The 26,035-nt window shown below is 37.6% G+C and overlaps 1 protein-coding gene across 2 annotated transcripts in view; it reads left to right on the top strand.

Annotated features, from left to right (window-relative positions):
* Positions 1–619: 619 nt before the first annotated feature.
* The window catches only part of SLC5A7 (solute carrier family 5 member 7), a 39,098-nt gene continuing 13,682 nt past the window's right edge, over positions 620–26,035 (top strand). Inside the window, exons 1-4 of one of the 2 annotated variants that reach the window (XM_051772752.1) lie at positions 620–723; positions 13,574–13,796; positions 19,855–19,968; positions 22,788–22,943. In XM_051772752.1, coding sequence (XP_051628712.1) covers positions 13,619–13,796; positions 19,855–19,968; positions 22,788–22,943 — 448 coding nt within the window. In that variant the 5' untranslated portion in view covers positions 620–723; positions 13,574–13,618. Of the gene's footprint in view, positions 724–12,958; positions 12,977–13,573; positions 13,797–19,854; positions 19,969–22,787; positions 22,944–26,035 lie in introns of those variants that run through there. The other variant, XM_051772754.1, reaches the window with a different exon arrangement.

The raw sequence follows: 26,035 nt of genomic DNA, 5'->3' as shown, positions 1-26,035 counted from the left end.
AAATAAAAAACAATTTTAAAAAGGCAGTTGAATTGAAACATACTTTTCAGCTTTCAATGTCTCTTGAGTAATTTCACTTGTTTTGGTTGAAATTTTTAGTAGTAGTGATGTTGAAAAATGAAATAAGTATAACCAGCATCCAAGATAGTGAGGAGAATGTGAAGCTAAATTAGTTATGGTCTCATATAAAATACTCTTGGCAAAGGCTTATATTTGAGGTATAAAATGCATACAGAGGGAGTTTAATCTGTAGACTTTTGTCATTAGGTTGTATTTCAGTATGAGTGGAAGTATTTGAACAAGTCAGATACTATCTATCATCTGACAGCACATCCTACAGGCAAATGAGGTGTTGTGTGGAGCTTCCCAGCAGCCTCCCCACCCCCAGATATTTAATCTTCCCAAAGACATTGGCATTTCTTGATTCTTGCCCAGTTGCTTGCACTCTACTTAGTGGCAGTGTTTGAGGGGTCAGTCTGGATAAAAACATGCATCTGGAGTAGTTATGTCTTCTAAAGCAGTTACCTTTTTAAGCAGTGTTCCTTTTTAACCACTGGAAAAAAAAATAAGACCAAAGTTTGCCTTGTCCTTAGCAGATGTCTCCAAAGTTTCAGGTGACCTGCACCTTTCACTTCAAGTGAACACACACTTCACTGACCATGAAGGGAATCTAGAGTGACTAGTTCACATGAAGATGTCTACAACGTTGTTGTCTGAAGTCAGGTAAGAAGGTTTCTTTTTTTTTTTTGGTTAATATTGCGACACTTGAACCACAGACGCTATCTACTGCCACCACAGTACCTGGTTTTGATATAGGCTTTCAACTCACCTAATGGAAAATGTAATTATTTCCCAAGTCATTCTTGACTCAGATCAGAATAGTGAGAAATTAATGCCATTGACAGAATGTTGATGTTTTATTTGGGGCTTTTTAAATTAATGCAGCGTCACATACCACATATGCTTTCACAATTCTGTTGTGTGGGAATCTATCCAACCTCCCAGGGAGACTTTCCAGTATTGATCTCCACAAGAAGGGAGGAAGAGAACAAAATAGTCTCTTAATTTGACTATTAGCTATCTAGTCCATAATAACTTAAAGGTTGTTATCTAAAAGGTAAGAGGGCCATAATTAATATTGCTTAGATCATTATTTTCAAATATGGGTACTTCATTGTGTTTTAAGAGTATCTGAAATATGCCTCACACTATCTTAAAAAACCAAAACCAAACCAAGCAAAATAAACAAAAAAAACCCCACAACAAACAAACAAACAAACAAAAGCTCCAAGGGAAAATAAACTCCTCAAAGAGTTAACGGTGTCAAAGTAGTTTATAGAGCTGACAAAGCATGATTTACTTCATTTTTCATTGCAATGTGTTTACTAAGGTCTTGGAACTTACGAGACCTTCACGCACTGTAATCTTTCTCTTCTCGCTCCCAACGCGCTGGTTATTTGGGTGACTGAAGCTGATCTATGACTCCAGTGACAGGCTCTGCTGCAGGTTAAGATGTGTTTCAGGCAGTCAGTCCTTCGGGAGGCTTTAGAGTCGCACGGGTGGAGGGGTGGGTGTCTCGTGTGCCGCTGAACAACCACCAGCCACCGTGGCTTCTGTCCATGGTGCTGATCACCCCGGGCTCCTGCCTGGTTCCTGTTCCGTAAACAGGTGGGGGAAGTAAAAATAATAGTTTTATTAGAAAGTCAGTGAAACATTGGGGTTTAAAATGCGTAAATTAATTTAATTAATCTATATTCATTCTTATATTATAAATATAAGAATTTACAATTACTACACCACTTAATAATTATTGTGATAATATAAATACCCACATAATTCCTTGTGCCAGTTTATGTGTCTTGGAATTACAGCACAAAACCAGTCTACAAATTACAAAAATATGTTAAAAAATCAGAAAAATTCATAATCGAAGAAGAGTATGTGCCTCTGGCTATTTTTTTTCCCATGTGTTGATATTTTTAATTAAATAAAAGCAGAGAAGGAGAGCCTGGTTAAACCAGTACATAACCATAAATACTGGTTAAGCCTATACATAAGCATAAACCCCATATACTGAAGCACTAAGTCAGAGTTGGAAGGCAAATAGGAAGGACTACTGAGTTTCTGGAGAGCCTCTCATTTGTTAAGTTTCATCAGTTTTGTATATAAATCCCTTTCTTTTATATTGTTTGAAAGTTACTCCAGATTTGCTATCTTATACTAAAGCACACAAGGTCTTTTTCTTGTTCTCATTATGTCTAACAGCTGCAGGATGGATAGCCTGTATACCACAGAGCGTGTAATAAATAATGAATCACTTTGAAGCACTGCTTTCATGAAAAGTCACATACAAATATGATGTTTACTTGTAATTTGTTTAAGTTATAAAAACACTAGCTGAAAGGGTGACTTCTCAATAAATCTGCTAGAGTACTGGGTAATGGAGCCTCGTTTCTTTTCTTTTCTTATCTTTTAATTTTTCACCTCAGCTAATTTATGAACCCTTTCCAAAATTATTCTCTAAAGTGCATTTTTAGAAAATTCCCCAAGTGAAATGCATCTATGAAATACTAAATTTTCTTCAATTTCAATGAACAGCTTTAAGTTAAATGAACAACAAATCATAGAAAAATACCAGCTTTCATGCTGTTTACATTTGCTTCCCAAATGTGTCAAAGCACTAATACCATAAGGATTAGTTCACAAATGTGAGCTCAGTTATTTACATTTTTTTCATAAATAAAGCAATAGAAGTAATTATTCTAATAAAAAATTGGATTAACCAAAACTGCTACAGAAAATGATTGTGACAGTGTCAGTTTCACCAGTGCTTTAGTAACAGTGATGTATTTTAAACTAGAGACTTATGCTTCTTACATATCCACAAACTAGTTTAGCAACAACATGCAAGCTTCCTTCTTCCTTGACCCGCTAGACCCAGGCCTGCAGGAACCACAGATCTTGAAAGGTCACCTGCTCCATTCCTTGAGTACATCAAGATTAGCAACAGACAGCAAGTATGACTATGAATTGTGGGGGTTTTTGACTCACAGAGAACCTAGAATGCCTTGCAAACAGCACCAAGAGCCCAAGAATTAGCTGTAGATACAAGGTGTTCTGGTTAACATTGGCCATTCCAATCTCAAACTCTCCTTTCAAAATCCTTCTTATTATGATCAGATGCTCTTTTGTCAAGTATCTCTGTCTCACAACCTAGAATATTTTACACTCTGTTTTGCAGGCTAAGATTCCTGTTATAAATCTATGGCATTTGGGGACTCTATTTTATTTCTGTAATTCACCATTTTTTTACGTACTGATACAAGTTTCACTGAAGTCAGTTACAGTCATTCTGTCAAGCAGTGAAGCAGCCTTCTTGAATTGGGATCATACACTTACTGATATACAGAAGATACAAAAGATATTGTTTGTAATTTTATCAAAATAGATTTGTGTACTAAGTGTTCTCTTACTGCATGTAAAGTATAAACACTAAGATCAGGAAGCGCAGAAATAAAATGGTGGGTTTTGGATGAAAGCATTCAAATGAAATAAGACATCTCAAAGGAGATAAGACATTTTTGTCCACGGTCAAAAACTTTTCAGTGCAAGTATTTTTCAGCTTTGATGGATCACTTTCAAGACACCTGTAGGTACTGAGATTCAGATTTAAAGCAGTTTGTTAACCTGTTAGTGGAAGCACTGAAATCCACAGGATTAGCCTGATGAGCAAGTAGTTATCCATCGGGGGAACCTGAATTGCTGAAAGCAGAGCCCAATCACTAAACAGTGATGCAATCACTAAATACTGATAACAACAAACATCAAAACACAGAAATATTCTCTGTTTTAAATAGATGACATTACAGATACAGTAAACAAGGTATTTCTATCTACGCAGCACTGACTGAAGCAAATAACAAAGTGATAAACACAAAAGAAAAACGATGCTTTTTACATTTGTGTACAAGGGCCTACAGAATGCCCAGATCTTTGAACAAATATTTTTATACTGTATCTTTACAAGGGTCAAGATTATCCTGTTAATCCAGTTGTCTTTTCTTTCTGTTCCAAATCCTATGAAACGCTGTATGATTTCAAAAGGAAGATTTTAAAAAAGAAGATTTTTCAAAAGGAGGAAGTTAGAGGTGCTTTTTTAATCTCATCAATTTCAACAAACTTGTTCTAAAACAAGAAGAAATACTCCAGTCAGCTTCAACTAAGTATTATAGTACTGTGTTCAATAACATTTCTGAATGTGCATTAGTAAATTTAAAAAAAAACAAACAAACAAACAACTAACTAATCTACTACTCCTGTGAAGTTTGAAACCATTTACAGTCATAAAGTAATAACTTGTGACTAGAAAGGTCTGTTCTGGTGAAACTAGACAGTATTTCAGACCAGAAGTATTGGCTTTGTAAACCTCATGTGCATGTTTTCCAATTTGACAATGTTACATAAATTCAGGACATTTTTAATGAGCTTTAACTAATATAGAGTTTGCAGTTAAACAGGATCTTTATAAACTCCAGAATACTCTGTCTAAGTCTATACTAAACAAAAAAAAAAGCAAACAAACAAATAAAAACCTAAACAAACAAAAAAAACCCAAAACCAAACAAAAAACCACAAACATTTCTTTCACATTCCTCCAAGGATATATTTACTGTGATACTATTTTCCCGCACTAATTATAAACATTGTTTACAAATTCCTGGTAGCAGTAGATGTGCTTATAAAATTACCTCTTATCAGTTGACACTGATGAGAAGAATTACTTCAAAGGGGATAAAATCAGAATAATTTTACCATTTGCTTTCAATTTGGCTGCAAATGCTATTTCAAGTTGTCTGACTTAACAGTAGTGAAATAATACATTTTCCATTTTTATTTAGACAGGTTATTTAATTTGAAAATGCCAAATTGCATTTCTCATAGATCACTTATAAATTAAATCACGGAATTCAGAAACAGCTCTGAAATTCTCCCTGATGGCTGTATGCAGCTTGTTGGCTGCTGAGAACCTGACATATTTTTTTTTTAGTATTACTGGTTTTTATAGTAAGGATTTCTATTTTGGTTCTCTTCTATTCACTTTGTCTTGTGTGTGCTCTTTAACACAACAGTAAGTAGGTACAGACTTTTCCTGAATAGATGGAATGGTGGAGCAAGAGAATTGAAATAGACATTTGAAGAGATACTGGGCAACTTCAAAGACAGAATTTAAAATCTCTGCAGAATACAGATCTCATGATTACTCTGAAAGCTTTAGAAGTGTGAACAAGGATGGAAATATCATTGTTTAATGGGTTACTACCTGTCAGTGACTGACCATCTTCATATGCCTCATTTTCATTGTTTAACTTTCTTTGTGAAAAGAATCATGCTAGCTTGAATCACATTCTATGTGACTTTCACAACAAGCTAAGTGGATGTAGACTTTAATCACACTTCTGTAACTAGTATATAGATCTAGAAATTGTTCTGTCTAGGGGTCTGTTGGAAAGTAGTTTAAAACTGATACATGTTTCTTCTTTCTCAAGATTTTGAAATTCACTGACACTAGTTTCAACCTTTTCATTATTACAGACCATTCACATAGTAACAGATGAATTCATTGCCCAAACAGGGTCATCCGACTTACGCTGTATGGACATTTCAGCTATAAATAAATAAATAAGTAAAATTTTAGAAAAGGTTTGATTTATCTAATAATAAAATCCTCACATAATCCAATCAATTTTTCAGCTTTTTTCCTCAAGAAATCATTGATTCTTTAGCCAAAGTGTATGGACATGAGTGAAGAGAAATTGAGTCCAAACAGCAACAGTTTTTGATACATCAATTTGCCCAGTGCCACAGAGAAAATGAATTTATATTGTTTAGGATTAGTTATTGATAGTGATACCTGGAAGGCCAGTTTTTCACATTGCTCTCACTAGATATTTCTAAGGAAATTGCCATGGTTAAATCATAATGGGATTTTCTTCAAATTTTTTTTTTAGTTCTTACTTGGTCAAAATTATGCACTGAAAATTACCAGGTTTATTTAACCATGTTCATGATAAGAACACGAGCACCATACCTCTTAATAATAGTAAGATAAAGTTCATATAATATCTTTGAATCATAGTTAACAAAATACAATTTCTGTGTGGTTTTGTTTAGTGCATAAGATTTTTATTGTGTTTTTTGGTTTTAATTCAGTTTGCTTTCTGATTTCTTACTAGAAGGTGGTATCCATGGATCTATAAGAGTTATATTATTCATCTGAAGTTTATCATGAGAAAGAACCAGAGGCTTTACCAAAATTCTTCATCAGTTTTATCTTAAGACTGAAGTCTGAGCAAAGATTGAAACGGCATGGTGCTGGGTGGGGTGGGTTTTTGGTGAAGGTACAGAAGCACGTTTTTCTAAACAGTCCTGAGACTGCTGTTGTAAATAATCTCTTCCATGATATCACCAGAAAAAAATCCTTCATAAACTAAATTTGAAAACTGAAAGTTCTTGAAATGCTTTCTCAATTTCTACATATCTTTTCCCAATACAGCAACAGGAAATTGTCTAGTAAATAATGGACTATTTGAATCCAGACAGATTAACATCAAGCCGTCATGACTGGCACTGCAGGGCCAAGTGGAAGAATGTAAACAGCAGAGCGGGAATTTAATTCATCTGCTAGTTGTTGTATTTTCTTGCATCTCTTTCAGTTCAGTCCCAAAATGACTACAGTTGTCTTCACCACGGCTTAAGAATGTTCATATAGCTAGTAATGGCTCCAAGATTTGTTCAGAAACTGCTTTCTCTCCTTTGCTTTCTCCCTGTGTTCTGTGCTCTCTCTTATGATATGGCACTTGATTGTTTCCAAAGTTTGCAAACAGATCTGTGGTCCACCTCTGCATCAGTTCCCTCATGACGTCATGACTTGATTTGCTGGGGTGAGGCTCTGGCACCCTCCATTCGCCACACTTCTCTTTCAGCTTTGGCTTATATTTGGTTTTCTGTTTTCTGTGTGGATGGGAGTACTACTGTGGTTTCAAGATCATAATGAGCATGTAGTCATGCTCATTGCTTTCTTGGGTATGTGACTGGTCACTGACACACAGTAAATTGTCATCCAACGTGAATGCTAGAAATGCCAGTCTAGCTGAGGGTGTTTCTATGCCAACTGTCCACCAGTTCAAAGGCCCTTTGCTGTAAGCTTGATAAATGGTGAGTCTCCATTCAGACAGATATATTGCTCAGGGAGAGATTTCCCCAGAAATCCAATAAGCATTTCAATCAGCTTGATCTCATTTAGTTCAAGGCATTCAAAGAAAGGTGGATCCCTGGTTTACCTATTCCCCTTTACTGATCCTAATTCACTGTCTTTTCAAAAAAATCAAAATAATAACAAGCATTACTTCCAAATAGATTGTCAAATAGCTATTTTGCATTATTTCTTATATTAAGAATCTCTAATTTGTATTATTGTCCTATTTTGTTACAGTTATTTTGCTTACTTCTCATGTTATTCAGTGATGCTGATCAACAATGCAGAAAAACCTGCAGGAAAAGTGAGGGTTTTCACTTTATAATATGTTTGCATAGCCCTTATTGCAACAGAGTTTTAATGTCACTGGCTTCTGGCAACAACTGTCAATATCAATATTCAATAATTATAATAATGCACAACATCCTTACTTGTTTCATTTTAATCAGTACAGTTTACCATAAAGCAGTTCTTTGATTTACACTAATTATTTACACTAAAGTAAAACAGGAATAATGCAATACAGACAGTGCCAGAGAATGAAAAAAATGAACATGCTCTATTTTCTCTTTCAATCCCTTAATTTCAATTTTTTATGACAGCTTTCTTGCAACAAGTGTTCAAAAGCTGATTCAGTTCAGGTTGCCTGAAATTTCACATAATAAAATGCTTACTTTTAATTGCATACAACTTTGCCAGGCACCAGGATATACAGGCTGAAATTTTTCATGCTACATGTCTGACTTAGATTGAATATTGATTTTCTTTTCTTTAGAATTTCAGGGAGGAAAAAAAAAGGAAAGAAAAAAACCCCAACTAGTTGCTTCTTAGGTTTGCATAAAGCAGTAACAGAAATTGACTGGAGCTATATTTTAAATATATAAAAATATGTAAAGCTGTACAAAAATGCCACCTATTCCCTTATGTGCTCTGTAGATAAAATTATCTGTATTTGTGAAGCACTAATACTTTACACCACAAAAATACCTAGAGAAAATCACCAGTTTTGTTTTCTTTGAAATTTGAATAAAGTGTAGTTGTAAGGCCACATAATTAATGAGGAATATAAACAGAAAAAGTGAAGATTAACTCTTATTGAAGAGACAGGTATCTCAAGGAAAAATTAGCACATGATCATGCAGGTAAAGACTCAAAAAGTACATGGATAAGAAGAGTGTATTAAGATTTCATGCACAGTCTCAACTCTGCTTTTTTTATGCTTTTAAGTACTAATCTTTAGATTCTTCACTGTTTTACTTTGAATTTCTGTTTGTTTTATACCACAAACTTACAGGAAGTATGTAAAGCACAGTATTAAAAATTATGTCACACGTAACATTTGCCACAATAGGAAAAAAAGAGCTGTTTCTTTCACACTTTTTCTAGTTTACTATGAAACGAGCCACATCAGTGATCTACACCATCTGGAACCCTAAAAGCTCAGAACTGCAGCCTTTTGTTTCTGCAAGATAACCAGAGACTGTTAATACCTATCAAATATATCTTCCAAAAGAGTTCTCATCTGGATGGGGGTTTTTTGAGCTGTTGAGCATCAATCATTTCTTTGGGGACTCCATGGTTAATAGAGAAATTGCAGAAAGAATCTAAGATGGATACTACCCCAAAAACTACAAATTGATCGAGAGGCCCTTTTTTTAGAATAATTCTACCACAAACTTTTCTGTAGCATCAGTCTCAAGAAAGTTTTTAGTATAGGCCTTAAACTAACCTGTAGTAAAAGCTTTTTTGTTAAGGGCGCAACATCAAAACACTGGGTTTGTTTTTGTTGTTGTTAGTTGGTTGGTTTTCTTCTTAAGAAAGCTAGTGTGATTTTAAGCAACTCTGTAATCCAGTCTCATAAAATGCATAAATTACACATTGAAAATTTTAAACATAGAAATCTATGAGAAATTAGAATTTTACCTCAAAGGTAAAATATATAAGTAAATATATACATAAAATATCTCTATAGCCATAAACATATTTATTGCTTAGATGTTCTACATCATGACTTAAACCTGTGTTTAATACTGTGAATTACAGTCCTTCGCATAAATGTTCATTGGGATTAGGCTTCATTGTGCCCCTTACATTTCCTATTGTTCAAACTCCTCTGAGACACCAACTAGCAGGAGGCATTAGAAAAAAAGAAACTGGATGACAGTTTAGGCTACCTGTCTCTAAACAAATATCTTTATCAACTCCATGAGTTGTATCCCGGGTGACCTTTTTCTAAGTAAAGTCTCAGTGATAAACATAGGTTTAAAAATGCAAAAATATTTACTGTTACTCAGAGGGAGCCCAAATAATCATATGTAGGCTCAATAAATTTTTGGACATACTGTAATATCTTTGTTTAAAAGACAAGTACTGCACATGAAAGCTAATTTCCACTCTTTCCACAAAACACTCCTTGAGAGCTGTATAAAGAAATGTGATTAATGCACGCATCCATGCCAGTTTTCATAGAATCATAGAATGGTTTGGTTAGAAGGGACCTGAAGATCATTCAGTTTAATTCCCCTGCCATGGGCAGGGACACCTTCCACTGGAAAGTGTGTCCTTTCTTAAATATAAACAAAACTAAGTTTCAGGATTTCTTTTTGAAGATGTATTTTCAATCTATGCCCTTTAAAAAAAGAAAATTATATTCAAATAAAGAACAATTATTTTAGAAGCCACAAATTGCCAATTAACTACTTCTTTCCTGGAAAAGATGACCTCAGTTCTAAGCGTTTCAACAGCAGTTCTCTTTGGAAATGGAGTCAGTCCAAATGGAGTTTGGACTCTGTCTTGCAGTTGCATATAGTATCTCTGGCACCAAAGCAGATCTTTTCCCAAGAACCATAAAATTTACTGGTACTCATCTGTGCACACCTTCAGATATCATGAGAAATGAGCTTTGTGTACGGCTGTGGGTGATGGATGCTGCTGGGGTGCAGATGGCAAAATGCACGCAGGCATCCAGTTTAGCAGGGTTCTTTCCCAAAAGAAAGCATTAGAAAACTACCTGATACAGTAGTAGTGGACGAGCAAAGAAGGGATAGTAAATTAATAAATCAAATATTCACTAAAATAATTGTATCAGACCTTCTCAGCTACATCCAGGGGAAGATGATTTCATAACCGAAGGCCTTATCAACTCAAGGAACCTATAGTTTAAGTGGATATCTCATGAGAGAATGTATGATTTAACTTATTTGTAGTTAAGTAACTACAGGAGCAGAGTACACATGTAAGGTAAAACTTGGTCAGCACAATTGACTTGTTGGGTGGAAGGTTGCAAACCACTCTTGAGTATCAAAGAGACAAAACTTGTCCAAAGAGGCTACACAAATTAAAAATAATAGACATTCAGGATTAGTTTTGATTAATTAATTCAAAATATAATTAATTTAAAATTAATTCTTTTCTAGAAATAATTATTTTTAAAAAGTAGTTTCCCCACTCCAGTGCCATAAACAAGTGTTAATATGACCTACTAAGGACACAAGAAATTAATTATAGTCTTCAGTGAAGATCAAAGTTGGAATTTAATCTAAGAAAGGATTCTTTTCCATAGGTCAACATTTTTGAATTTGCCTCAGACAGACTTGAGCCATGCTTTGTGCTGTCATGACTTCTTTCTTAATTAAAACTTTATGTGAATTTAATTTAACATCCATTTTAGCCTCCAAGCATTTTCTATCACATTTTAATTGCTGAAACTTGTTTGTTTATTTCTAATTGAGACACCCTCAACATCGTTTCCAAGGTGTGTGACTTCTACTCTTTATTTACATTATGGTGTTTGCTTATGACAGGAATTCTGTTTAGGTGATGCCTTTATGCTCACCTGTGTCTAAAGTGTCTCAGTTGCCTTTTACTGGGAGGAGGTTTCTACTGTGCTCTCCCAAAGCAAACATTGCATCACTGGCATCACTTAACAAACTACAAGTTTGGCTGACAAAAATAGTAACATTTCTAACCTTTAATGCTTTGGCCACCTTTATTTGGGCTCCTTCAACTGACCCCAGACTTGAAAGTAGTCTTATGCGCACAATCAATTTATGAGTATGCAATCATAATTTATTGTGCATGATGCACGTAATAAATGGCTGGGGCCAACGTGGTGTGATGTGCTCAGCAGTTCGTGACCAGGCAGATGAAGCCGCTCTGCCAGCCAGGTTGGCCAGGCAGTCGGCAAATATGCAGGAAAGTGCCAGCCCTTGGGTTGTTTCTTGCAGTGGGCTGAGCTTTCCTGAATTGCCACCTTCCTCCTCTCTGATTTTACATCTTCCCATACTATGGTTTTCCTCTTGAGTCTAACATGACTTCATATTTTCTGCTTTAAATTAGTTCTTTTGTCAATAGCAATTTTGTACTCCTGTGGGCTTCTCATTTCTGCTTTTCAACTTGCATGAGCCAATGGCCCATGTTAACTGCCTCTTAAGAGCTGAGACTGCTACAGCTCAGCATGATCTTCCCGTCATAAAAACTGGGGCAAGGGCACATACGGGTCTTCTTTGCACATGTACTTAGAGGCTCATTGTCCAGCATCATTTGGAGACAGAGAGCAAGAGTCCTATAAGAGGAAAGCTCGTATTACTGTAGCTCTGCAGGTGACATTTACGACAGGCATGGCAAAAAAATGGAGACTCCCCAAGAACTAGCTGTCCTGCATGTGGGAAAAGACGGTGCATGTTTAACCATGTTTGAAAGGGAGCTGTGAGGAAAGATGGTCCTGACCAGCCTCTCATAGACATGCCTTGGCTTGGTACTTGCTCAATGCTAGGCCCAGGCATGGAGCGACAAGGGTGCCAGGGAGGGCAAAGAGAGCACAGAGCTCACCTTCCCTCTCCGTACCTCCACTCTCTCCCCTTCCTTCACCTCTCTTTTCAGTATATCTCTTTAGATCAGCCCTTTCTCTTCTTCCTCTTTCCCATTGGTTTGGCATGATCCTGTTCCCTCCTGTCTCCCCTCATTCTCTTTTGTTTTCTTACCCCAGTTCCACTTCCTAACCCTGCTTCCCTGCCATGACACGACAATCAGTCTCCCTTGAGTCATCCTTACTTCCCCCCAGCGTCCCCTAGCACTCTGACGTCTTTCCCCCTTCCTCCCCCTAGCTCTGACGGACACGGTCCTCTCACCCCACTGAACCCTCCTCCTTTATAAAGGGATTTTTCCTCTTTTTAATCCACGAGCCCCCTGTCGCAGCCTCAGCACTCGGCGCACCGCCCCACCGGAGGGGAAAGAGACGATCCTGCCTTTGCTCCTTCCCTGCCCCCGCAAGCGGGAAAACCCCGGGGGGGGGCAAAGCGCCCAGCGGCTCGTCCCCGACACCGCCCCGCGGGATGCGCGGCCGTGCCCCGCGGGGTGCCGGGCAGCGCGGCGGCGGAGCGCAGGTGGGCGGCGGGCGCGGACACCCTTCCCTGCCCGACGGCGGGGGCGGCGGGCGGGGCGGGCGGTCCTGCCGCGGGCGCGGGGCGGGATGCGCGGCCGCGCACGAGGGCGCGGCACCTCCGCGGAGCGCCCCGGCAGGTAGGGATGGTCCGCGGGATCCGTCGGGAGCGTGGACGGGTCTCGCCGGCGCGGCCCTGCGGGAGCGACCGCGGAGCGGCGAGCCGAGGTTGGGAGGGGGTTCTGGGAGAGGCTGGTTCGGGGCAGCCGCTGTCCGCGTCGCTCGGGAGTTCTCCCCCGCTGTAGTTCGTATACCTCGACATTTCTGCCGTCCGACAGCTTGTAAGCTCTCCGTTTGCTTCTCAGATTGCGAGAGAGAATAGACTGATACTTTTCATGCTGGACAATTGAATGTTGCAAAAAAGAAAGTGCAGATTTTAAAATACGGGAGATGATAGAGGGGGGGAAAGACTCAGCATTCCAACACAAAGACGTAAAAGATGTATTTTGCTGTTGTAGCTATTACTTATCCATAGTTCTTATATAATTTAAAGCAGTTTTGTGGCTTGTCTTCAAGCTAGAGACTTTTGTATTAGTCCATATGACCAAGTTCTTCTATTCCCTGTACCAAAGTATTCCTTGACTGAAGAGTTCCCAGATACTGAGAACTTGGTGACACTAAAAAAAACCGGTGCCCAGTAACTGATTTCTAAGAATAGTGTAGCTTTCAGCCATATCATTCATTCCACTTTGTAATCAGAGGCTACAACCAGTGGTTGTTGCTCCACAGGCATTTTAATTCATATGTAACATTAATCTCAATTACACCTGAAATTGTCATTTCATAAATTCACTGGAATAACCATCTGAGGGGGTTTTGTACACTGATTCTAAAAGTCAGGTTTGTTAAAAGCAGACCTATTATTGTATTCTCTCCAGAGGTCTTAATGAAATTGCAATAAAAGAAACAGTTGGGACTTCAATATGGCTTTCCATGTGGAGGGACTGGTGGCCATAGTTGTCTTCTACCTGGCTATCCTGGCAGTAGGGATATGGGCTGCTTGGAAAACCAAGAACACTAGCAGTGAAGGAGACCGCAGCGAAGCTATTATAGTCGGTGGAAGAGACATTGGCTTGCTAGTTGGTGGATTTACAATGACCGGTATGTAAAAAACACTCCTTTTTTTTTTTCTTAGCCAGTGTATAACTTGTCAGTTTTCCATCTGAATGAAGTGTAACCTGCATTTTGAATAATGCAAAATGGAGAAAATACATATACTTTTTATCTAATTGTTTAATGAACAGCCAAATGTAGCATCTGTACAAAACAACAAATATTTGTAAATCATACAGGAAGAATATATTAGTATTAGTGTTCATTGCTTCCGTATTTATCTGTGGATCAGATATGTTCAGGACAGAAGTATGGAATTTGTATAGATTAATAAGTATTAAATTATTGTTGTTAAAGCCATCCAAATTTGTGCGTTATTTTTGGTTTTGTTTAATCTGAGTAACACCAAGTTTATAGGGAAAAAGACTGGGGGGGTGGGGAGGAGGGTGTGCAACATCAATCAACTTTCTAAAAGAAAATTGTTGTGATTCCAAACTCATAATTCTACACATTTCAGCAAACTTACTTTGTGGATTCTTTCAGCTTCTTTTGCCGCAATTTGAAAAAATAATACATTACTATCAATAGTAGTATCAGTAAGAAAAGCCTAGGTGAATGAAGAGTTCTTCACTAATTTTGTGAACAGTGCTGTCTGGCTTCCCAGAGCCAGTCAAACCAGCTGCCTTCCCTGGGTAAATAAGATGTTCACAATGCAGTCCAAAATCTCAAAACTTACATTATGGTTTTGGAACAAAAATGTATTATAAGAACAGTAAATTAGCACACTATTTTTATTTAGGCTATTGAATTTTTAATCATGTCTTTTTTTTTTTTTTTTTATCTAAATCCTATGCAGGCAAAGCCCTTTCAATTGTCAAATTGAATTTATCAAGTTGTATTTATGTTTTGCAGTTTTTCCCTACTCTGCTTTCAGAGTTATTTAATAAGGAAGAGCCACGTAAAACTTGGGCCAAAATTCTGCGTTCTTTAATCTAGATAAATTCTCATCCTTTTGCAGGGGCATTTCGCTCATTCAAAGACTGAATATTAGATATTGAGTAAAGAATGCTTGTAAAAGTCAATAAAGTTTGAATACAGTCAGTTCTACTTTTTGCACTTTCCTATAATTTACTGTATCACGTATCCATCAGCTGCTGAAGCATAAGATATGATGAGATTACTCCTAACAAGAACAGATCAGACTGCTTTCCGCTGAATGAAATATTCTCAAGAGCACTGAAACAAAAATATTTTGCAGAAATATTGGTTTTCACAAAACAGTAAACATTAGATCGAGGGAGCAGAGATAAAACAAGGCACGCCCCACAGAAGTGGTTATAACTAATGGTTTTGCATGAAGAATACACAAATTCTGGTCTCCTTAATCCTATTTTACAAGAGCACTTTGCGTAACGGCTGAAGCACAGATGAGACTTGAACTGAGGCTTCCTATTTGCAGGCAATTACTACAGCCACCACAATTCACATCCACACATGCTAGTTCTGTTTTGTGGAAGCTCTAGGGATGGTATAGTATCTCATCTCTGCAGTAGAACGTCCGACTTATCCCAAAGCCTTTGTGTAGCTAAAACTGTCATGGATTTTATACTGTCAGGGTTGACACACTTTCTCTCCTATGCCTTCATTAAATATGGCAATTAAAGCTTGAAATGGCAACCAAACTGCACTTTCAGTTGCAGGGAGCCACGCCTGGCACATGAAGCTAGACGTGGGCACAAATCTCCTGAACCAGGAGTTAGTCCGAGTTTTGTTTCAGTGAGGGTGTTTGGGACACTCAATTTGTAAAGTCATAATAAAACAATTATGAAAGTAAGCTGATCAAAATATGCAATATTTTTTACAGATTTATAATTTTTACAAAATGGTCACATTATTCAAGAGTATACTTTGCTCCTTAAAAAATGATAGATGCAGAATGGCACCTTGCAAACAAAGATACAGGAGTATCCCAACATTGTCTTTATATTCTACTGGTTTAATCATCTAAATATGAACTAAAAAGCAAAACCCACCCTGAAAGAGGAAAACAAGACTTTTTTTTTAAAGATCCCCAGAAAGAATATTGTTTATATGGACGTGAAGCACCTTGAGATAAGGCCTAATTCTGTCTTTCCTGAGACAAACACTACAATGTTCCATGGATATTGGCTACAGAAGCAGTAAAGGTTTCCAGGACTATTTGGTTGGGAGGATGACAGCACTTAGCCTATAAATTTGAAATACAATTCGGAGCATAAGCATCAAACTCAAGATTCCTGAGTAATTGTAGTTGATTCTCTAAACAGCATTGAAAAATCTTAAAGCACTACCTATGAGTAACAGCTATGGATATATTTAAATATACTCTATGATCCTGAAGAAGTAGCTGTATCAACTAGCTACTGAAATACTGAACACAAAGCCTGTTGAAAGTTGAGTGTGTCTGCAACTATGAAAATAGAAAGAGCGAAAAGGTTGAATTGTGGATGGATCACAGCAGCTCATATTAAAATGAACTAACACCTCACCATAGAAGATATGCATTTAATGTGTATGATTTTTACATAATTATAGATAAAATGTTGCATGAAATATTAGGTTTCCTTATTTTGTGAATTAAATTCTTAAGAAGAATTAAGACTACAACAAACTTGAGTCTACTTTGATTTTGGTGATTGAGTTTAAAACCCAAAGGAAATATTTGACATAACGTGACCAAATGCTCACAAACATGACCCAAAAGGTAATAATCTATTGATGTAATTTTTTCATTTTAGTTGGATAAACCTATGTATCTTTCCACAAGAAAAAAAAATAAACGTTACAGCATTATATTTTGTTGTAATCCTTGGGTCAGGATTTTCGTTTTACAGAACTTGATGAGTTTATGAAATAATTTGAGTGGTCAGACGATCGGTGGATCATTCCCAAAGAAGTGCCAAAATATCTGGTTTTCTAATATATATCAATATATGTAAAGAAGTCTGAGATCAACTTTTGTGTGCCTCATAAGAACTAGGAGCAGAATTGCACTTCACATCCTCAGTATTTGTCTGATAGGGTGCATGTTTTAAATGGATGTTGGTATTTGCTGTGTTTTTTGGTTCTTCAGATGGCAGACAAAGAGAAGATTAAAATAGATTACCACTTGAATGCTTCCACAGATTACTAAACATTATATTCCTTTTGTCCAATTTATGATAAAAAAATGAATTTCACCAAAAATAAAGGTATTAAACTAACTTTAAATTGTGGCTTAGCAAACTGAGTATCAAAATATTAATATCCCAGGTTGAAATCCCATCCCATTATTCTACTTCTAATGTATTTATTTATGTCAATATATGTGCTGACTACCCATTCACCCCCTCAGAAGAAGACATATAGAACCTTTGTAGAGCTCTGTGGTCCTTGACAGATGTTTCAATACAGTCGTGTGCACAGAAAAATTGATCAGCAGCTATTTTTCAAACTCCAATCCAGAAATCAAGAAATTAAAAATAAAGGCTGAATTCTCCATGCCACCTTATGTAATATCTGCCTGCAGGACACTGTTCCTGTCCCCAGCCAGGGGAGAGCACTGACCTCTGCAACATCACACAGAAGGGAATTGACTTTTTCTTCTCCAAAAGAAAATGAGGCAGCTAGGCATAGCATCCAAGTGCACTTGACAAAACAACTACCACCTCTGTAGCAAGCCCAAATCATTGCTGGAACTTGAAGCACCCTTGCACCCCAGCTGCAGCAATGCTGGACATCTGTTGTTGACTATGGGATATTATTGCCCATTTATAACTGAGTACCATTTATGTAGAATTCGTGCTCATGCATTTTCAGGGAAGGAGACAAATATAATTCCTAAGTATTTACTTTTAATATTGTATAGAGGTGTTTACCGCCTATGCCATAAGACTGTGCTGCTTGAGACACAGTAGGCATCCCAAGTAGTCACAGACTTAACATTCAACAACTCAGTGTCCAGGTGGAGATCAGTAGCAAGTGGTGGTCCTCAGTGGTTCCTACAGGGACCAGTGCTATTCAGCATCTTTGTCGGGGACACAGACAGTGGGATTGAGTGCACCCTCAGCAAGATTTCAGATGACACTAAGATGAGTGCTGTGGTTGATAATCTAGAGGGAAGGGATGCCATGCAGAGGGATCTGGACAGGCTTTTGAAGATGGGCCTGTGATAGGCCGAGTCTAAGGTGCTCCACCTGGATTGGGGCAAACCCAAACATGCTTACAGGCTGGTTGATGAGTGGATTAAGAACAATCCTGTTGAGAATAACTTGATACTGGTAAATGAAATGAATATGAGCCAACAACGTGCACTCACCACTCAAAAAGCTCATCACATCCTGGGCTGCACCAAAAGAAGTGTGGCCAGCAGGTCCTTCTGCTCTTCTCTGATGAGACCCCACCTGGGTTAACATGTTCAGTTCTGGGGTCTCCAGCATAAGAAAGATTTGGACCTGTGGAAATGAGTCCAGAGAAGGGCCACAAAGATGATCACAGGGCTGAAGCACCCTCTGTAAGAGGACAGGCTGAGAGAATTGGGGTTGTTTAGCCCAGAGAAGAGAGAGATCTGTGCAGACCTCATAGCAGCCTTGCAGTACCTAAAGGGGTCTTACAAGAAAGATGGAGAGGGACTTTTTATCAGGGCATGTAGTGATAGGATGAGGGGTAACGGTTTTAAATGGAAGGAGAATAGATTTAAATAGATATTAGGAAGAAATTCTTTAGTGTGAGGGTGGTGAAGCACTGGAACAGGTTGCCCAGGAAAGTTGTGAATGCCCCATCCCTAGAGATCTTTGTTTCTAAAGCCATGGTGAAATTCAGCAAAATACCCTCTGGTATTACTTGGGAAATATCACAGTTAAGTGGAAAAGAGTGGTAATTTAGATTTTAATTACATTTCTGAGGGATTTTCATTTAATTTTCTTCATTTGTGTTTCTGTCCAATTTTTTGTCTTAAACACAAAATCAAGTTTGCTTGTTTGATGGTGGATGATGGGAAAATTGTGAAGAATGTTTAAGGAAAATACATTTCTAAAAATTGTGACTATTTACAAAGAAAGTCTGAGCTACTTTTATATGAGAAAGTAAAGGTTTCTGACACAAATCAAAACAGAATTACAGAAAGCTAGGACTTGTAATGATCTGTCTGCCTTTGTTCAAACTACAAACCTAGATTCTTAAAACTTACCAGTATACATTAGACATTATCAAAAATTTTTGCATGGAATCTGCAAACAGGAAGAGATAAACCTTATTATGTGGTTTGTTATGAAATATTTTTGCAGATGTAATTGCAATACATTTCTATGTTGGAGTTTTTCTCTCATACATATTGTAGATCCCAAATTGTCAAGTATAGAAACTTCCCTTAAAGGCAAAGAATCAATTCATTAAGTGTCAGTGATTGGTATATTAAAAAGACTGCTTTTTAGAGAGAGAGAGAAAATCAGAAATATTGCAGATAGCATGAATATGTCTTCAGGAAGAACAAAAATAAATTACTCACTGTTTAGAATTTACAGAGCAACAAAAAAGCAATACAACCCTCTAGAGAAATATTTAGACATCTCAGAGTTTACTGAATGTACTTCATGTAACAACAATTTTAATATTCAGCAAGGTTTTAAGGGCAATTTTTTTTTCATGAAGGGCCAAATAAATTACACATTCATTAAACTCTTGCCTAATTTAAATTCTTTGAGTTTTTCTAGCTGGGATGACTTTTTCACTGTGTGTTTATTGTTCTTCTTCAGATTCCCCCTTACATCTCTCCTTCATTTGGACTAACACAGAGAGAATAGTAATGGAAAATAAATAGTGGGGGACTCAGCCCTCACACCTTCACTGACTATACAGAGACTTAGTCACTTTGATGATTGTCTCAGTTCCATCTGACTTCTTTTTTCATATGCTTAAGCTGTAAGTTCAAATTAGGGCTGCCTTTTATAGAATGATGCTGTGCCTGGCACTTGTACAGTACAAGTAATAAAAAATAACAGTATTATAAGTAATGACAATTTCATTATACAGTGTGTGAGCTTTTCTTTCTTTGTGTACATTAAAGACTTTTCCATCTCTTCCTTTTCAGCCACATGGGTAGGAGGTGGTTACATCAATGGAACAGCAGAAGCTGTGTATGTCCCAGGCTACGGTCTAGCTTGGGCTCAGGCACCTATTGGATATTCCCTTAGCCTGATTTTAGGTAAGCAAAGACTAAAATTAATAGTTTCTCAGTTTAAACAGTTCTGATGAAAAGTTCATTATGTCAAATGAAACAACTAGGGTCTGATAAAAGGATGCTGACGTAAACTGGATCCCTTCTGCCAGTACATTCAGCTATTGCAAAGAAAACAGAAGATAGCTATAAATAGTTTGATATCTTAAGTCTCCTGGACTCCTTGTCAAGACCTATTTGATTATTACAACCATATTGTCCTTGGGGGGGAGGGAGTATTTAAATTACATATACAAAGTTTTATATATTTGGGTTTTCTTTGAATGCCTACATGATCTGTATCATGACCTAGGTGCCCAGGAATCAGGGCACCTATAATCTTGGAATTCAAGAAAGACAGATATGCTTTCAGGTTAGGAAAGTGCTTATACAGATCTTCACCAAGAACCTATGTAACTTTTTTAATTTTGTGTAGGAAGTCTGTAGTATAACCAGATTATTTCCTTAAAATTGGACCATGCGTCCTCTTAATTGCAGTACAAAACTCCAAATCAAAATGCAAATACACAATCCTGCCACATGCAAGGTCAGAGTGTAAAACACAGACAGCATTATAATTTTTAATGCTGCAGTAATGATGCAAGTGTTTAAAAAGCATGTTGTTACAAAAAAGATTCTTTTTTTTGTGTTGCTTTAATGTGCCCAATGTACTAGCTTTTCCAATATTACTTGACCTCTCAGTCTATTCTGAGTCTTTTCTCATGGTTTTCCCACCTAATCTGTCCCTTTATTTCCTTTGGTTGCTTATCCAGATCTTCTTTCACAGTATTTTTTTTTCTTCCTATACGCTTGTTTTTCTTCCTCATTCTTTTTTTTCCCTTGAAAATGCTTTCCAATGGCCTGTCCTGGTTATCCTTTCTTCCCAGGCAGAAGCTTTACCCATCGTAGATGTTCCTCTCTGGCATGTGTACGCCAGCTCCAGTTCTGATAGTGGTTCCCATCCCTGAGACCAGCTCTATTTCCTGTAAAGAAAATAATAACAGTGGTTGTCTGGCCAGAGACCAGTTTATGTCATTATGAGGTCATGATGGTCATGATCCGTCGATGTCATTAACTGGTTGTTAGGATTGTAGTCACAAGCATCTTGCTGACTCTCAGCCTTTGTAGAATTGACACAAATTAATAGTAGTCCAGATGGGGTTGAGTTAGCCTCTCTGCTCATTTCCGGCTGGTTTTAGATATCCAGACTTGTTTTCCTGGAAATTACAATAGCCACTGCAGAGTAAAGAAGTCTGTATCATGGGACCATAGATCTCTCTGCTGAGCACAGAGAGGAAAGCGTTTCTGTAGGCATGAGCTGTACGTGAAGTTTTGAGTGGAGGATTACTTATTCTTCTTTAGAAAAATAAATAATCAAAATTATAAATAAAATTCTAGGAGAAATATTATTGCTTCAGACTGTAAGGATTTAAAATTGATATAATCTCCCTGTTTGTTCAGTGTTGTTCTCCATACCACTTTTCCTAATTATTCAATCAATTTAGTTTAAAAAGTTGCAATATCTCCTATTTCTTTTGACAGGTGTTTGAACACCGTAATAGATTATAATACCAGTGACTCTTTGTTTTTCTTTTTAATTGTCTATTGTAATTATGGCATAACAAGTAGAATAGCAAAGGGATCCATTACTAATCCAAGTATAGTAAAAAATGGTGGAGAGTTTCTGCATCTTTCCACCTAAAGGCAGTATTCACATAAGCAGTATAAATTACGATTGTTAAGCCAGTACCTTCTGTTCAGGGAACCTAATGTAATGAAGAAATATGAGTGATAAAAGGCAATACATAGAAATGTGGAAAATCTTCTGCACAGTAGAATGAATACATTACATATCTTGTGATAAAGAACCTAATTAAGGGTTGCCAAATAATATACAGTAGATTTTATTGGGAACTGACTGGTTTACCATTTTTTTTATTGTACCTTATATAGCAGTTTTACTGTGGTAGAAGTCTACTTAGTTATAGTCATGCAGATCTCAATTAAACAGGTTTCCATACAAGTGATCTTTCAGCTTTACTGAGGTATGTCCTTTTTTTTTTCCCAAGCCAGAAAGAATTTTAGGAGGGGAGGCCTTTGCACATTTATGTACATATCCAGCCAATATACAAGCCAGGTGGAGCAGAATTGTGATACAGCAAAATTCCTGAACATACATAAGTGAAATAAGCATATGACAAATATTCAGGAAAACTGACATCTGCAGAGCCCAGACCACCTCTGACCTACCCTGAAGGTGTAATAAGGTTGTTTTAAGCATACATAATAAATTTGAATTGTCCTGAAAGAATCAGTTTTGCTATATATACACTAAACCACATGTGAACTTGTACTTCTGATCCAGGAATCTCAGACAGTTTTATTTTTAGAGTAGGGCTATATGAAAATTCATGCTGGATTCTGCTCTAAGAATCAACAGGATTAGGTAGAAAGGCATTACCTTAGGCTGATGCAAAATGAGACAAAACTCCGACAGCATCCATAATGGCAGATTACATAAACTGAACCAGACAAAATAAGAAAAAAATTTATTTTTTATTATCAGACTATAGGTATTAATGGGCAGGAAGGGTGTGTTTAAGTAACTCTGTAGACAGTTGCAAGGTAAGAGTTCCCAAGGATATTTTAACTGTACTTTTTACTTAAAAAAAAAAAACAAAGAAAGAAACAAAAAAAAACACTATTGCTGATATTTTTGTACCCTTAACTGACAATGAATGTTTTATGCCTTAATAGCAATGCATTTCTAAACTGCAGCTGGTGTCTTATACTGTTTTTCTTTGCAGGTGGTCTTTTTTTTGCAAAACCCATGCGATCCAGAGGCTATGTGACAATGCTAGACCCTTTTCAGCAGCTTTATGGAAAAAGGATGGGAGGACTACTGTTTATTCCAGCTTTAATGGGAGAAATGTTTTGGGCTGCTGCCATCTTCTCTGCCTTAGGTAAGGAATAAGCAGTATAAATATTAATTTATCACAGGTAGAAAATATTAGGAATATCAGAAATGCATTAAAATTCTAGCTTCAAATGCTAACTATTCAAGCCAAATGATTCAGAGTGTGACAGTTCTAAGACCCATGCTAACTAGTAATTAAATCCAGTAATGGTACCCCATTAATTATTTTGATAATGGAAAGACGTGCAAGATATCTAATTGTTTTCACATACCTTTAAGTTGTCTCTCTTCAAAGAGCATGAAAAGATTTAGCAAAAAATTTCCTTTGATTGTGCGAGTGATGTGAGTGAATCCAAGTGCCCCTTTTGTATTATCTGACCCAGCTTTTCTTTTACACCACTGGCATCACAGAAGCCAGTCAAAATTTCCCTTAAGAATGTGTAACATCATTGCCAATGCATCTAAACAAAATAATCCTTTGCATATAGATCTACATATACAGAACTTTCCATAACACAAATAATAGAAATAAACCAGGTGCTGATCAATAAATTGAAGAATTCTTCAATTCTAAATGCCTTTCTTCTTAACAAAATGAAGAAAATACTTGGGATTCAAGAAAGGATTCAGAGAATTAGTGAAATTATGACTCAATAGAAAATCACCCAACTACTCATCCAGTCCTGAAAAAAAATCAACTTCCAGGGGTTTTAATTATATTTCAGGCCTGAATTTAGCAATCCCTTCAAGAACTGAGAAAGCCCTTGAGTTGAAGCACCAGTAATTGACTTTCACCAGCTAATCATACTAATAATGCACATGCATGTGGTAATGCTTTCTAGCATATGCTATTTTAAACAAAAAATAAACTTTGAAGGTACTCTCCAACTGCGCTGTGATGAACTGCAAAGCAATAGGGGAGCTTGTTTACCACAATTTCATCACAAAACCCTTAAAAGACTAAGAACAAACTGCATACTGAGGTGATAGGACTTGAATAACTTGAAGAACACTCAGAATGTTTGCAATATTTTTGACTGAGGACAAGCCATTCTGTTTTATTTCATTGCAAGTGGTGTGCCTTTCTAGATTTATATTAACAGCTGACAGTTAAGGATTATGAAGGTCATTGAAGATTTTGATTTAACTATTCTGTGACTAATTTTTATGTCTCCTGATTTGCACACCTATCCTCATTGATGAATGTTTAATCCCAGTGCTCTTCACTACTCGATCTTCATTATGACTCCTTGCTTGGCAGAGCTGTAGAAGGGAAGCAGGTCTTACGACTTGTGAAAGAGGTCTGAGCTTGTTATCCTTAAGCACGTGAACTTTGAAGTCTCACTGTACAGCAAAAACCACACCTGTCAGCTCCCAGAAACTCTAATATATATTACACATCATGTTTTCTTCTGTAGCCAGAACTCTTCCAAATATGTGCTCCAGAATATCCATCTACAATAATTGCAAGGCCTAAAAGTTGTTGCAAGAGGTTTCATTTAAATCATCCTAATTAGAAGCAGAGGAATTTTTTAGCATGGTTTTAAAACATTGCAATCACTTGAAATAGTTAATACATCTAAGAGAGATGTATAACCATTCTGATAGCTGCTGCAAGGGCAATGCAGGAGGACACAAGCTATTCAGGAGGTTTGTTCAGTGCACTAACAGCTTCCTCACACAAATGATCAGGGAGCTGATGAAGGAAGGTGCTCTGTTGCACCTGTTACCTACAGACAAGGAAGAACTCGTTAAGGGTGTGAAGGTCAGAGGCGGAGTTGGCTGCAGTGTTCATGAGATGGTGAAGTTCATGGTCCTGAAAAAGGAGAACAAGGCAAAAATCAAGACTGCAAGAATGGACTTCAGGAGAGTAGAGCTTGGACTCTCCAGTATTCTGCTTGAAAGAATCCCATGGGAGATGGTCCTGGAGAGGAGTCCAGAAGAGCTGTTTGCTATTCAACCATTACCTCCTCCAAGCTCAAGAACAGTCCATCCTGACAAGTGGGAAAATGTGGACTGTTGTTGAATGGGATGGGGCACTTGGTAGCAAAGGGTGTGGAAAAGGCTGAGGTACTCAGTGCCTTCTCTGCTTAATTCTTTGCTGGTAAGACTAGCCTTCAGGAATTCCAGGACCCTAAGAAGCCTAGGAAAGTCCAGTGCAAGGAAGATTTGCTGGAGGAGAATCAAGTTAGGAAACATTCAGATACACTGGACAGACAGTTTCATGGGACCTCATGGGATGCATGCCATGAGTGCTGTGGGAGCTGACTGATAACATTGCAAGAACACTCTCAGTAATCTTCTGAAGACTGTGGTCTTCAGAACACGTATGTTCCTGAAGACTGGAAGAAAACAAATATCACTCCCATCTTCAAGAAGGGCAAGAAGCAAGACACCAATAACTAAAGGCTGGTCAGCCTCACCTCAGTCCCTGGGAAGGTGATGGAGAAAATACTCCTGGAAGCTACTTTCAAACCAATGAAGGTCAAGAAGGGGACTGAGAATAGTCAGCATGGATTTATGAAAAGGAAATAATTCCTGACCACCCTGAGGTCTCACATGATGAGCTGACTGGCTTGGTAAACAAAGGGAGAACAGGGCATGTTGAGGATTTCAAAAAAGGCATTTTATGCCATGTCCTATAACATCCTCATAGACAAACAGGTGAAGTACAGACTAGAAGAGGAGTGGACAGTGAGGAGGAGATTGAGGATTGAGAACTGGCTGAACTCCTGGGCTCAGCAGGCTGTGACCAGCAGCATGGCTGCCACCAGGTGGCCGGTCACCAATTGTCCATCCCAGAGGTCCATACTGACTCCTACATTATGCAATGTTTTCATTAATGACCTTGCTGGTGGGGCCAATTGCACCCTTGGCTAGTTTGAAGAAAATAAAAAATGGTGAGGAGTTGCTGATAGGCCTGATAGTTGTAATGCCTTTCAGAAGGATCTCAAAAAGCTGCAGAATTGGGCCAACAGGAACCTCATGAAGTTCAACAAAAAGAAATGGTAAATCATGTACCTGGGGAGGTAAAACCTGATGTTCCGGTATGGGCTGGGGGTTAACCAGCTGGAAACCATGTTTGTAGCCAGGACCTGGAAGTCTTAGAAGGCAATGAAGCTGACCATTATCCAGCAA

Source organism: Manacus candei, unplaced genomic scaffold (genome assembly GCF_025592945.1).
Source record: "Manacus candei isolate 608988 ecotype Guabito, Panama unplaced genomic scaffold, ASM2559294v1 h1tg000159l, whole genome shotgun sequence".
Classification (NCBI taxonomy): Eukaryota; Metazoa; Chordata; class Aves; order Passeriformes; family Pipridae; genus Manacus; species Manacus candei.
Note: the sequence above shows the minus strand (reverse complement) of the source record. Positions and strands in the feature narration are given on the sequence as shown.